This window comes from Phyllostomus discolor, chromosome 11, assembly GCF_004126475.2.
Source record: "Phyllostomus discolor isolate MPI-MPIP mPhyDis1 chromosome 11, mPhyDis1.pri.v3, whole genome shotgun sequence".
NCBI classification, from domain to species: Eukaryota; Metazoa; Chordata; class Mammalia; order Chiroptera; family Phyllostomidae; genus Phyllostomus; species Phyllostomus discolor.
The window spans coordinates 83124566-83138917 of record NC_040913.2 but is presented as its reverse complement, the minus strand read 5'-3'; the positions used below and the strand labels follow the sequence as shown (position 1 = coordinate 83138917).

The 14352-nt window shown below is 42.5% G+C and overlaps 1 protein-coding gene and 1 long non-coding RNA gene across 4 annotated transcripts in view; both read left to right on the top strand.

The window, feature by feature from the left end:
- Positions 1-14352, top strand: part of MTUS1 (microtubule associated scaffold protein 1) — a 131498-nt gene that overhangs the window by 86209 nt on the left and 30937 nt on the right. Inside the window, exon 1 of one of the 3 annotated variants that reach the window (XM_028526649.2) lies at positions 2854-3296. The exons of the other annotated variants lie outside the window; for them this stretch is intronic. Within the exon in view, the coding sequence (XP_028382450.1) occupies positions 3176-3296 (121 nt within the window). The 5' untranslated portion in view covers positions 2854-3175. Of the gene's footprint in view, positions 1-2853; positions 3297-14352 lie in introns of those variants that run through there. 3 annotated transcript variants of the gene reach the window in all.
- Positions 10816-14249, top strand: LOC118497449. The gene is made up of 2 exons (XR_004899976.1): positions 10816-12469; positions 12510-14249. It is a non-coding gene; the product is annotated as an uncharacterized LOC118497449 (long non-coding RNA).

Below are 14352 nucleotides of genomic sequence, written 5' to 3'. Positions count from 1 at the left end.
AGAAGGTACAGACTAAAGTCAGCTAGCATGAGCTACAAAATGATCTGCAGAAGGAACTGAACGTGTCTGGGAGAGGCCAAGCTGCAAACGGAGGCCAGCCGCTGCTAGTGTCAGCCCTGGGGCCACTTAGCAAGAGGTAGGGGTCATGCCAAAGCCAGCTTCTGCTTGTTTGTGAGATTTTAGGAAAGTCCATTGTATGAGCCAAGACAGGATGTTTTTATAAGGAAAAGTCACTGAAAATAGCTTCAGTGAGCCCGCAAGTTGGGTGGGGCAGGGTCTCAGGGAATGACCAGGGCGGAGCTAATGGTGATGGTCAGGTTGTTGGAGACTCAGATATGGTGCCTGCCTGCTCTGTGGGGGTTTGGCTCAGTGGGGATTTGCCTTAGCACAGGAGCAATGGCTTCTGCCTACACTTCTGTTTGGGAGAAAGCTGCCCCTCCAGCCCTCACCTTGACGCCAGACACTTCAGTTCCTCCCTGTATGTCCCTGGTGCCTTTTAAGCGGCTGCCTCAGCGCTGGAGCTCAGAGGGAGTGAGTCTGAGTAAGTTTGTGTGCGGGCCCTTTAAGAGGAACACCTGGGATTTCAGCAGCCCTCCGTCTCACGCAGCCTCTATCCCTGATGGTTTTCACAGCCAGAAGTTGTGGGGGCTTCTCTTCCTGGCACTGGAACCCTGAGCTGGGGGGCCTGGTGTGGGCCTGGGACCCCTCACTTCTGGTTGGGGGGCTGCTGCAGTCATGATATCCCTTCCAATTTGTATCCACCACACGTGGGTGTAGGACCAGCCCATTCCCTCTCTCCACCCTTCCTACCAGCCTCAGTGTGGTTTTTTCTTTATAGCCCTAGTTATGGGGCTTCTGTTCAGCTGGATATCAGGCAGTTCTGAGTGATGGTGGTTCTATCGTTTGGTTGTAATTCTGGTGTGTCGTGAGAGGTGGTTCTGAGTGCTGCATTTACCTATCTGCCATCTTCACCAGAAGCCCTCTTCTCTTTATTCTTGTGATTCCTTGCTCTGCTGTTTAAAAAGGTGATTAGTAATGTTACTATTAATATATGTGGTGTGTCCTAGTGTGGTGCAAGTAAAAAAAAATTTTTTTTTGCAAGTAGAAATTTTAATGGACAAAATGAATGGGTGACATGTTCCTAATTTCTCAATTTGAGTAGTTTAGACTAAAGGATTTCCTTTTAACCAGGGTAATTTAGAATTTACTATTACTTAACAATTCAAAACAACAACAAAAATAGATCCTGCATGGGGTGGTGCCATGTCTATTTTTGATATATTAATATTTAACTTTGAGTTACCATTCAGTTTTAATGCTGATTGGCATCTTGGTTTTTACAAGTTTCTTGGGGGGTGGGGGTTGGAGGACAGGTTATAGCGTTGGGGGGGCAAAATAGGTTTACAGTTCGTATAGAAAATAATACAATACGTAATGCATAGAATACAAGAATAAACTGTGTTCTACTTACAATTGTAAACCTCACTTGTCCCACCCTGTATTAATATGTAGAACCTGGTAAAAATGTGGTTGTTTTTAGTAATAATAAACAGTGATAAAATGTAAAGGCCACACCTAAATGTAGCTTTTTTGGACTTGAGTTCCATGGCTCTTTGTGTTTTTGTTGCTATGGGTACAGTGCATTTACAAGACCCAGGGCTGGGTCTCAACCAGGTGTAGCTTCCCTGCAGCTAACCCTTGCCTGAGTCCTTGGGGTTTGTCTCTGTTGCTGATAGATAGCCTCTGAAAAGGGTGGGGGGCGGGGGGGGGGGTGAAGAGGGAGAAGGAACTATTCAGAATTTCCTTTCCTGCCTGTTGACTCCCCTGTCACCCCCAAAGTGCTCTGTAGAATTTCTAAAACAGTGAGTGTGCTTCCTGCACATTCAATAGCAGCTAATGGGATTATTCCTAGTTAACAATTTCTACCTCCATTTCTGTTACCGAGTCTTATTCTTTTAAGGAAATCTTGGGAACAAGCCTAGATCATTTTCTACACATTGTTTTCGTGTACTTTCTTAAAACAAATTTGAGGAGTTTGGGGTGTTCCAGGTTTAATAATGTTTGCAGTAATGTTTGCTTTACTTTTAAGTAGGCATGTTGCCGGTGAAATTTTCTTCCATCCATACATACTTTTATCTTTCAACTTCCTTTGTCTTTTGCCATCACATTTTAATGTACTTTCATAAACCACTCTACTCCAATGAACATTTAATAGGTCCCAGTAAAAATCACACATAACTCTGCCCCTCCCGGCATTTCTAGTCTCAGTGCATCGTTGTGAGAGGCTCTCTGATTTGCTACAGATGCAGCTGTCAAGCACTAAGTGTAATCCTTAGGATACTGCCTGTCAGATTGACTCACTTTTATTCCTCTGATACTCCTATCTTATACCTGCTACAGAAATTGCATTAACCTCTAATTGTTGGTTACTAGTAGGGTCCTCAGGACATCAGTGTGAAAGTTGAACTTTAACCTTTTTATTGATCTGTCATTACTATAAGAAACACTTCATTAAAAATTACAATTGGGAACATTTATTGCTTGGAGTCACTTTTAGAAATTTTATCCAGAGTGTCAGGTTTATGGATAGATTTCTATATAAATAATCTGAAGAATTCCCAGATTTATTAGTGTGAACATAATTTAAAAATTGAAAAACCAGAAGGCAGATTTCTCTAATGAAATTTTCATTTTTTTTCTAAATTCTAAAGAATCATGAGGCATTGTTAAGTAGTTAATTTCCCTTAACAATCTTCCAAGTCGTTACAGGACTTGTGACATTATTGGTTGTTATATAAAACCCCTAGGACCACCCACTTCCTCCTCCCCTCTTCCCATCTCTGATGAGAACCATAACAAGCCCATTAGCATGTACAGCGTGATGTAATTCACAGGCTGCGCACTGCTGGATCCGCTGAGAGGAGATTTTATTCAGAGGAAGAGCACTGTTTTGGCAACATCTGGGAGGGAGAAGGGAAGCCAGAAACACTTGGATAGCTCTGGTGTTGTTTTTTTTTTCCCCCTTTGTGTGTGTGCACTGGGATGACATTTGCTAGGCAGGCATGTTTTCTCCCGCTGTGTTTCTTGGCCTGGCCGAGCACTGAGTTTAAAGGCAGTATGTGATACTCCATGGAAGCTGTTTCTTCCGTGAAATCTTCCCACCTGCTCTGAAGACATGTTGTTGTCTCCCAAATTCTCCTTGTCCACCATTCACGTGCGTCTGACGGCCAAAGGATTGCTTCGAAACCTCCGCCTTCCTTCAGGGTTCAGGAAAAGCACTGTTATCTTCCATACAGGTCTGTCTGGCGTGGGTGTCTATTTAGTGTTGCCCGGGGGAAGTGGGGGGGGGGGGGGACATCTTGATTAACTTACAGATGTTCTCAGGAATCTGCTAAGTAGATAAGTGGGGAAAGAAAGCTCTCTCTATGTAGGTTTCATTGTTAAAAAAATGAGCAGTTTCTGTTGTTTCAATGGTACTTTTACTGTTTGCAAGCAGATGTGTGTGCTGGTTTGTTTATGGGAAGCAGGATTGTTGCCTTGGCTCTCTCTGGCCTTTTCCTCCGACGCCAATCAGATCTGGGAGAATCAACACCTGTTAAATTACGTTGTACTCTCAGGGTTTTGGAAATAGGTTGTAGGTACATTAAGAAGAATATTTTTTCTTCCCCTTAAAGGATGAGGTGAAATGAGAGGGCTTCCCTATCGTTTTCATTATGTAATTTCTCACTGCGATTATGTTGTTAGTTTAATAGACCAAAAGATTTCCATATTCTAAACATTTCTGAAATAAAACACCCAGGCAGTTGTGGAGAGGTAATAAGTGAACCACAAACCAAGTTTTCCGAGCCTCACAGTGCAAATGCTTGCAGTTACCAAAGACCGCCTCTGATGTTTCCGCTTGTGTCTGCTTTTTATTTTCTGTGCCCAAGATAGAAATAAATGCAGTGTGTATTTTAGGCGAATGTCAACCTTTGTGTCACTGTGAGGGGAGTCTGTCGCCCCACATTGCCGTCTCTTGTTCTAGATGATAATTGCAACTCTGGTAAATTAAGTCGATTTTATGCTCTGGACACTAAGGTGCTGTTCTGTTTGATTTCGGCTAGTTAGTGTTGACTGTAGCAGGATTGCTTGGGCGTGGAAATGGAGGATTTTTGTCCTGGTTCATATATGCATGTTAGCCCTCATGTGTCTTGTTTTTCATCCCTGTCCCTAGAGATTTTTTTTTCAGCCGACTGCTAGTGGTTTCCCAGAGGAATCTTCCTCCTCTGGGAAAGCACTGGGGGATGATTCTCATTTTTCCCAGCCCCTCTTCCTCATGTTTCATAACTCCCGTTGACCTGGCCCTTGAGTCAGCCAGCCTTGCCCCCGAGGTCGGTCTGCGCGGACCGCCGCAGGTAAGTGAGGTAAGTCAGGAGGCAAACAGTGGCTGTTTCTCCCAGACTAAATGTCACTGCCGTTTTTTCAACCTTAGACAACAACAGGGTGAAAAAAAAAAAACAAAACAGAAGGGTGCCTGCATTGGTAATGATATGCATGATCTAAAATAGCACCAAAAGCTTTTAATGTTAACTTGGAAAAAATAATGCATTCTCCAAGTTAAAAGGGAAACCAAACAGGACAGAAGGTTGTACAATTCCAAGTGAGCCCCTTCCCCCCAAGCCCCTGCCCGCCCCAAGAGACAGCCACTCTCAGGGGTGTGTTGTAGCTTCCTGGGAATTGTCTGATCCCACGGAAGCCTGTGTCAATCATTTATATCCTTTTTTCGTGATACAGAAATGGAAGCATGCTATATATACTCCTCTGTCGCTTGCTTTTTAGAGTGACTGTAGCTCAGATTTTCACATTAACACATACTCATCTAACTCATTCTTTTTAATGGTCATGTAACACCCCATTGTCGGGCGAGCCATGATTTGTCTGACCTGTCTTCTATTAGTGAACATTGTAGGCTATAGTGTTTTTTGTGAAGCAGATAGTTTTCCAGGGCAACTTAAATAGAAGAGACAAGTCTTTTATTACCAGAGTTCGACTGATAGGGATATTTTAGCTGCATTTTATTTTCTGAGTTTATATAAAAATATTTTGAAATATTCACTTGAGTGCAGCCATGATTTTTAGAGCTAGTGTGTACATCCAGGGGATCTGGTTTATCTTATTTTATACCAAGAAGTCTGCAACCCAGAGAAGTGAACTAGTGTGTCCAAGGATGCAGAGTCTGTGGCAGAGATGGGACAAAAACCTGGGACCTCTGTTTAGAATTTCTGGCTTAGAGATTTTCCTGACTATGAATTTTGCTATAATTCTTTTTTTTTATGAAGATTTTATTCATTTATTTTAGAGAGGGGGAAGGTAAAAGAGAGGGACAGAAACATCAATATGTGGTTGCTTCTCACATGCCCCCTACTGGGGACCTGGCCTGCAACCCACGTATGCCCTAGACTGGGAATCGAAATGGTGACTATTGGTTAGTAGGCCAGCACTCAATGCACTGAGCCACACCACTTGGGGCAAATCTTGCTATAATTCTGTAAGGTCCAGTGAACAGCAGTAATGAAAAGAGAGTTCTGTGCATGGAGACTATTTTAAAATTACGTTAAGTATATAATTCTAGTTACCCCCAGTAAGACCCTTCTGTGAGCTTCTGCATATCACATAACTTTAAGGTCTGAGAAATCTTCCAACGGCATGGACAATGAGCCCATTGCCTTTACTCTTATCCCTGTGGCTGCAAGCTGTAGCTCGTGTTTGTGTTCTTACAAAAGGAAGTTGTGTTACTTCCGTGGTGGCCGTGGTCTTGACCTGGATTCCAAGAGTTGGGGTCGTAGCCCTAGTTCTGCTAGTAACTAAGCGAGGGACCTTGACCAGCTAACCAGACAGGGCTGAAACAAACAGGAATCTGATGAGATGATTTCGGCAGCCCCCAGAACCCGGGATGCTGTGAATCTTCTGGCTTTTGGTTTAAAAACCACAGAATATCTTACCCCCCAAAACTCATATGATCTCAACTAATTCTTTTCTTCTCTCTCACACTCAGTTAATACTCCCGGTGCATTGATTTCCCTTCGTGGCGCCATGTTTTCCCCTTCAAGGAAAGAAAGGAGTTTTAGTGTGTCTGGGTCTCGATTGTGAGGAGACAGGCACTAGCAGTAAGGGTGGTGGCTCTGGGGACCCAGGACAGAACAGGCTCTTTCCCTGAGCCCTTCCACTGGGCACTGGACGCTGGGCACTGGGAGTGTTGGTTCCCTACTACTGCAAGGCGCCTGTTGACAGAGTGTGCTGTTGGATCCCAGATGTAACCTTCTCTGTAAACAGAAGCGAAAGAAAGAGAGCGGGTTTGTCAGAGCTCTGGGCGACGTGGCAGAAGGGACCACAATCTTGGCGTCAGGGAGACACTGCCATCTTCCACCAGGTTCAGGAGAAATGGCTCCAACTTGCCAAAGTGTTTGGCCCAGTCTGCTTCAGAATTTCGCCTCAACAAATTCGTTCCCATTTTGGAATGAGTTAAGGGAAAAAGCCTCCTGAGTAGAAATATCTTTTGTGACCAATTTTACTAGAGTTCAGTTTTTCTGTGACACTGGAGATAGCTCTATGAATTGTTCTGAAAAGTGCCACTTTGAATCTTCAAGAATGAATGTTCTCTTTGATTCAAGTGAAGGCAATTGCACTGAAAGAGTTCTTTTTGCTGAGCTAGCAACATTAAAAGCAATTATTAGAGCAAATGGAGGGATGTATATACAGCCACAGGGTCCAGCACAAATAATGCCCCTGTTTTAGTACAAAATCATAAGTGTGTGGTTGTGTAACATAACAATATCACACTCAAGCATACCATGTGACATTTTAGGGAAAATGTTCAAATTAAAACTGTTGATTATTACACCCATATTATCACCCTACCAACCACACTCATGCAGGTGCTAACTTCCACCGAACCCTGTCTATTGAAGGAGGGCAGAAGAACTATTACTAATAGAACAAAATATTTTCATTTTCTTAAAGCTGTACTGAAGGGAATTATTTTGACTAGATATTCAGAGACCGTAAGAGTGAGGCAGAGCATAACTAGATTTGTTTGATTAGAATGAAAGTCATCCAATTATATTCTTATGTTTGGTGTTCATTTTTGAGACTGTCCAGTAGAACTGCTTTTAGCTGCAGTTTGTCAAGATGACTGTTTGCCTCGCTGAAAAGGCAGCACCCATGCTGTTCACAGCTGAGTGGTGGCAGGACCAACCGTCTCAGCTGTCCTCTCAGTGCCTTCCTCCTGACTGTTGCCTGGTGATCTCACAAAGGCTGCTCCAGGCAGGAAAGAAAGAGAAGTAGGGAAGGGGCGGTGCCAAACCAGTAAAGCTTACATCTCATTGGCTAAGCCTCAGTCACATGGCTGTCTCTACCCACAAGGGAGTCTGGGACATTGAGTGTTTGACTTCTCCAGTCTCTGTAGTGCACACAGGTACGAGAGGGGGCAGGGCCTAATTCATAGCTGATATGAGCTGCTTATAAATAAGGGGGCTGCGTCATGTAGCAGGTGGAATCTCGCAATAGACCTTGTTGTTTTTTTCTCTTTTACGATATAAGTTTTTTGGGTAATGATTACCTATCTTGTAACTGTCAGTTAAATGCTTTCGAGATTGATGTTTGATTTTGATTTCTTCTATGAATTTTCAGTTATAAAATAATACTTACATTGAGATAGAAGGTTCTCAACTTTAGATATGGCTTTTATGTACTTAAGATGTGTTAACAACAGATTAATGTTTATTAGTAGTATATTTGTGGTGGTTATCTTATTCCTGCATTGTTTATACAAATTTAAACTAATAATTGATGACATGAATATATATGTTTTAATTTCTTGGTGGGATTATACAGGTTACTATGGGTTCACTGTTCACAGATGCAGCTAGAGAGTGTGTTAATAGTGTGTGTTAGGGACAGTATTCAGGACAGCGGGAAATAAAGAGCTGACGTGGCAGACGATTAAACTTGGGAAGTGCGGTGGAGCAGGTGAGTCTGGAATAGACTCTCTCCGGAGAACAGAGAGCAGCGTGAGAGCACGTTATAACGCCTTCCTCACCACGTCCCACACCTTCCCCTCTCTCTGCCCTCACCTTCTCACGTGCTGATCTCCTCCTCCTCGGTGTGATTTCCTTGCTGGGAACTGGTGACTCACCCGGGTTCCCTTGATCCAGCTGGTCACTAATCCTCCCGTTCTGCTTCACAAACACAGTCGTGTTTTCCTTCTGCTCTTACTGCCCCTGACCCAGGAATTTCTCTGGCTGGGCCGCCCTCCTGACCTTACCCCCGCAGACCTCCTCCCACGGCACCTCCAGGCTCCTCTGAAGCATTGTTCTGTGCCTCCGACAAGTAAAGCCTTGAATGGCACCCGTGTTCTCGCCCCCACGTGAGCTCCCAGCCAGTTCCTCTTGCTGTGACTTCCGGAGAGCCAACTGCGCTGTCCGCTCTGGCCCCCTCTCTGTACCTCTCTGTGCCTTTGCATTTGCCCGCCTTTTCAAGCTTCTCTGTCTGCCGAGTGTGCAGGCGTGCTCCTGTGTCTGTAGAATCCTTTCTTGACAACCCCAGGTCTAGGTGTTTCTCCGTCTGAAGTCTCACCACACTGTCTACATAATTCTGTTCTCTAATCATCAAGTCCCATTGCCATTGTTGATGGCATATTTCTATCTCTGCTCCAGAGCAGCTCCTTCAAGGCAAGGGCCAGTTTGATCAGGAAGACTTCAGTGGACGCTTGCTGGGTGAACAGTAGTCACTTGGGTGGTCCCTTCCTAATTGAATACTCCCTCTTATTAGAACACAGATTTCCCCATGGTTTGCATTTCACTGCTGTGTTTTTGTGGACTACCCCAGGGTAAACCCGCATCACCAAAGGCTGAAGAACCACTGACTGAAAGAACTTGTGTAGAGATAGGTGTTTCTATAAAGGCTTTGAGACCTATAGGTTCAGATTAAGGCAGAAAGAAGGGAACCAGTTATCTGTTTAGTGTATGGGTAGAAATTTAGAGAACACTCACCAGCCCCTTAGTCTATAACCTATGTTTTATTGACCCACAACATCAGTTTTCAATGCCCTATCCATTATAGAAAGCACAGATGATGTAATGTCTCACCTACATTCAGACAGGTGGATGGGACAGGAAGAGATTAGCACTAGGGAAAATAGTTCAGCAGAGAACCGTGGTGTCTTCTTGCATCCCCGTACACCACCAACCTCTTCTACGTGCCTCCCCTGTCCCCCAGCACACCAGGGCATTTGATGATTAGATCGGTGAGTATACAAAAAGCTAGGCGACATCATTACTACATGCCATGTTTAGGTCTGGGACTCATGCAGGCCGAGGCACTCTCCTGCTAGGTCTTGTCTCTAACTCGATTTCCATATTGAGAAATCTTGGAGAGTTCAGTAAATGGCTCGTCTGGCCTTAGGATGAATGTGTCCTCAGCAGCTAGGATGGGATGACGGTTAGTCCCTGTCTCTCAAGAATGATGTTGAGCCTTGAGATGGAGATCTATATGCCAGAGTAGCTTGAGCCTGAAAAATTGGTCCATTTCTCATGATCTACTATGTTAAGATGATAAATAAGTTCATTAGGTTAGTTGTAAATGTCATGAAATTGCACTTTCTGAGTAGAAAGAACAAAGAGAGCAAACAGTGTTATCCAACTGTTTTCCACATAAGCACATGTCTTTGATTTAACACTTTCGTTTTCCTGATTTTTCAGTTCCATTAGAATGGATCCTAGGGAGGTCGAGTCAGACATGATGGTGGTGATTACCTTGTTGAGCAACATCTGAACCTATGTAGAAGCTACCATTTAATTTAAAGGTTTCTGATTAAATCGATTCTTTGACATCAGAACATATCCTGTTACTAGGTGTAATAAACACAGCATTTTATGCTTTTAAATACAGCTGCGTTATCCAAGGGGTAATATGTTAATAAATAGAATGTAAGGGCAAAGTTTGTCACGTTATGCTCACGTCCTATAAATAATGGGTCCTGTGGGGTTTAAGGGAAACTGCTGTGTGTTAGTGTTACAGAGTAGCCTGTTTCTGAGCGCTGGGGCCTTGCGTGTCACTGGAGATTTTTGCATCATCTCTGATCTGCAGTTGAGCCAGGCGAGAGGAGGGTGGGAAGGCTGCTCAGATTGGGTTATCTGCCACCACGTGGTACAGTTTTGTCTGTAGGGAGCACAGTATATGGAGTGGAAGATTGAGGTCACAACTTGCTTGTCCAGCTGGAGGCAGAGCACAGCCTGTTAGCGTATTGGCTCTTTTGTTAAAATTTGAAGACATGTACTCTGAGAAGAATAATGTAAATGTTTTCCTTTCTCCTTCAGTGTAAGTCTAGTCTGTGTTTTCACATGCAACAAAGTCTGTGCTGTTTGGATTCCTGTCTAGGTTCCCTGAGGAAGAAACATGGATTGACTATGTTTTTTTCTCCATGGCTAAGTGTTAAAGAAAGATTTTTAAATGCTCAGAACTCATTTTAACAACCTTTAGAAAATATTAGTGCTTTCTCATTCTGAATGGGTAATATTTACCCCATGCTTAAAAAGTATAAAAAATGTGCGCTGGCTGCTATGGCTCAGTGGATTGAGTGCCGGCCTGCGAACTGAAGGGTCATGGATTCAATTCCCAGCAGGGCACATGCCAGGGTTTTGGGCCAGGTCCCCAGTAGGGGGCATATGAGAGGCAACTACACATTGATGGTTCGCAGGCTGAACCATCTCTCCCTTCCTTCCCCTCTGTCTAAAAATAAATAAATACAATAATTTTTTATAAATGCATTAGAATATCTTGTATCTATCTGGTTCATGTTTTCTTTTCTGGGAAATTAAACATTGTTAGTACTTTTATATGTATTATATAATACTTTTGTTATGCATTTATAAGCAAAAAAAGAAAATGTGGTCTTATATTCCCATTTTTATGCAATGGGGCATATTATCTACATTGTAATTTAGTGTGTTGTTGTTGTTGTTGTTGTTGTTTTAATTTACCACAGAGAGTTTCTGAGTGCTCCATTACAGCTCTGGTTCCTGTATATAAATGTACTTTAGTTTAACCAGTCCTGCACTCATGGACATTCAGGTTGTTTCTTTTCTTCGTAAACAAGTGTGCGATGAAAACCCCTCTACAGATGTCATTGCTCCCACGTAGTAGTAATGCTAGGATAAATTCTGGCTTCCCGGCTATGAATTCAATAGTTTGTGCCAGGGTGTGTTAGAGAAGGCTTCTCACAAAGCTTTTATATTTTTGAACATCAATTTGAGTCAATGAAATTGGGCAGAGAGACATGACCAGAACAGTTTTAAATGTTTGGGTGAGATTCTCCGGTAGCATTTAAAACTGCATCACGGTGTACAGACCTGATGGTTTTTACCACTGCCTGGGGCAGAGCAGCGTTTGTGTTCTAGGCGTGATGTCTTGGTTTCCACGGCTGGACACCTGGGGGCTGACGCTGAGAAGTGGGCTTCCTCCTCTCGTGAAACTCCAGTCCTCAGGCCTCGCAGAAAGCCTGCAGGAAAAAAGGGGCTGGTGTGTGGACAGCCTGGGCTCCGCTGAAGCAGTCCCTTCCCCCACCCCACCCCTGTCTCTCTGGGTAGCTGGGGTTGGCACCCCGACCCTTAACTGCATCTGAAGTTGAACCAGCCCCCAGGCAAAGCACAAATGGAAAAGCCACTAGGGGCCAGGACACTTGTGAGACTGAACCGCAGTCACTCTTGGGCAGTGGACGTTTTCCAGAGTGTGCCTTAGCAAAAAGGACTCAAGCTCATTCTGGAGTGATCTTAGTAACGTTCTTAATACAGTTTGGGGCCCTAGACAATTATCTAAATGTTGAAAGAATATACATGCCCTGACATATTTAACAGTTTCAAAATATGGGAATGGGACTTTTATGAGCACAAATGCCATTTGGTTACCCAGAGCTAGAGCAACGACAATAGAATAAAGGAAGTGCTCAGGTGCCAGTCTCCCTTGAGGACCTAAGCCGCCTGAGTCCCTGGCAACAAGCTAGGGGGACAGCATACATTGTCGCGCTGGTATGTCCAAAAAAATCAGCTGCTCTCCGGAATTTGAAGCCACCGTGGTGTAAGAAAAGCCTTTAACAACATTTATTGAATTACAATCAGTGAAAAATCATAATGGATTGGATAGCCTAATAAGGAGTCTGCAGACCCAGCTCAACTTTTAAACACTTAAAAAAGATATTGGCAGATTCATAACATGATGTAAATATGTGATTTTAAAATATACTTTCTATCCACTGAGAAACCAGGAATTGAGCCAGACACTATTACTAGCAATACTTTCAGTGGAGTTGTAAGTTAAATTTTTTTAAAATCTTGATAATACAGTGAAAAAATATTAGTTCACTAAAGAGCCAAATGTAAATACTTAACTATGGCCTGACTTTGATGTAAGACATAGTTTGTCTTAAAACTATGAAGTTTAAGACATAGCATTAAGACATAGCTCCATCTTCTCAGTGTGGTGCTATAAAGACAGTACCTGTATTCTGAATCTGAGTGCAAAAAACAATGGTTAATATGTTAACTTACATTTCATTCAATGTATTATATGTATTTAATAAATAACTTATTAGGCCTTACTGCTGAATCTTAAAATTCATCTGAACGACTTTGTAGATAAGAATATTACAGAATGTTTTCTCCCAAAACGTTAATATGAAAGACTTACTGCTCAGAGTTTGTAAATAATTATAACCTAACAGTTTTAAAACTGCGATATTGTGTTAAATTATAAAATTGATTAGCATGTAAATTCTAGAAAGAAAATCAAACATTGTTAAGGGTTCAAGAAATGAACTCAAAGCAATGTATCAATAAACGAATGAATATTTCAATAAGTATTGGTAGGATATATAGTAGTGGTCATCAATCAGAAGAATGAACTTTGCATATATTGCAGTAAATTCTAGATGGTCAAACATTTAAAAATGTTTATTGCTCTTCTGTTTGTACAAAATATATAAAACATAGACGTTTATATGTAGGTTTATTGAAGACTTCTCAGTTAATGGGCTTGAATGTATTGAGGTAGCATTATGTCAAGATTATTGCATACTTCCCTAGTTTTAGTTACAAAATATGTGACCTTTTCACCCTATCTCCACTTTCCAAAATGCATGGGAACAGTGGAGACCCGGCCTCAGAGGCCTAGATTCTAACTTGGAATCTGTCCCGTAGATGCTGTCCGCACCTGGGCGAGGAGGCCCTCCACATCCCTGCCTGTCCCCTTCCCTGTCAAAAGTGACAGGGAGGATCAGAAAAGAGGACAGTGAGACACTCTGTGAACAGCAAAACACTGTGTATTATTGTTGTATGTAGAGGAAAAAAATGATTTCTAAGAACATTTTAGGAAATGAGAAAGTAGAGGAATATGAAGCTCAGATATGTTGACATATTGTAAAATATTTAGATTCTTTTTCATTAACACAGTGACTCGATCAAGTTGTTCCTCCTTCAGGACTTTAGTGTTATGACCGTTAGTTCCTTTCTCCATCTGCTGGGGAATGGGCAATTATTGACAGACAGCTATTAATGACTGCTAATAAAGAACAATAGATAAACACCTTTCCCCCTCTTTTGGAGTAATTTTAAAACACAGTAGATATTTTAATCTTTTTAGAACGGAGGATTATCAAGCATTAATACCAATGTGAGTTAACCATGGAAAGCCACCATAGAAAATGAAAGCCCTTTTTTCTGTTTTCAACTTAAAAAGTATATTGAGCACATTTTGCCATTGGATCTTAGAACATGAAAACTGAGGTTTCTTTGTTTATTTTCTTTCGAGAAATCACTGTGGTTTTCCTTCCCCTCAAAAACTGGAGAAAGCAAGTACTGTCGCTAAGACTGTCTTAGGTCTGTCTGTTACCACAGACTGCTCCACCATAGGGAATGCCCACGAGGAAGGGTGGGGTTCGCTTTTCGTTTCTGCTAGCTTTTTATTTTTCGGATGGAGATTTGTTTTGATTATTTGGCCTGCTTATTTCAAGAAGCTAAGCAGCTTGCTTCCTGTTTTCCCCGATTCTGTTTGGTACTTAAAGGGACTGAGACACTCGGAATGGCTCCGAAACGGAACAGTTGCTCATTGTAAACAGAGCAATTCAAGTGACTAATTAACTTGGCACGGCGCCTCAGATGGCTGTGAGCATTAGCATGGGCTTTTAAAAAATGTTTAAGTCATTATTACCCCTTGCAAGGGAAAAACCAGCAAAGCTTGTGCTCGGTAGGAAACGGAACAGTGTGGTCAAGAGTGTAGGGCTCTTGACAATGAACTTAGAGATGAGGGACAACATGTGAGTAG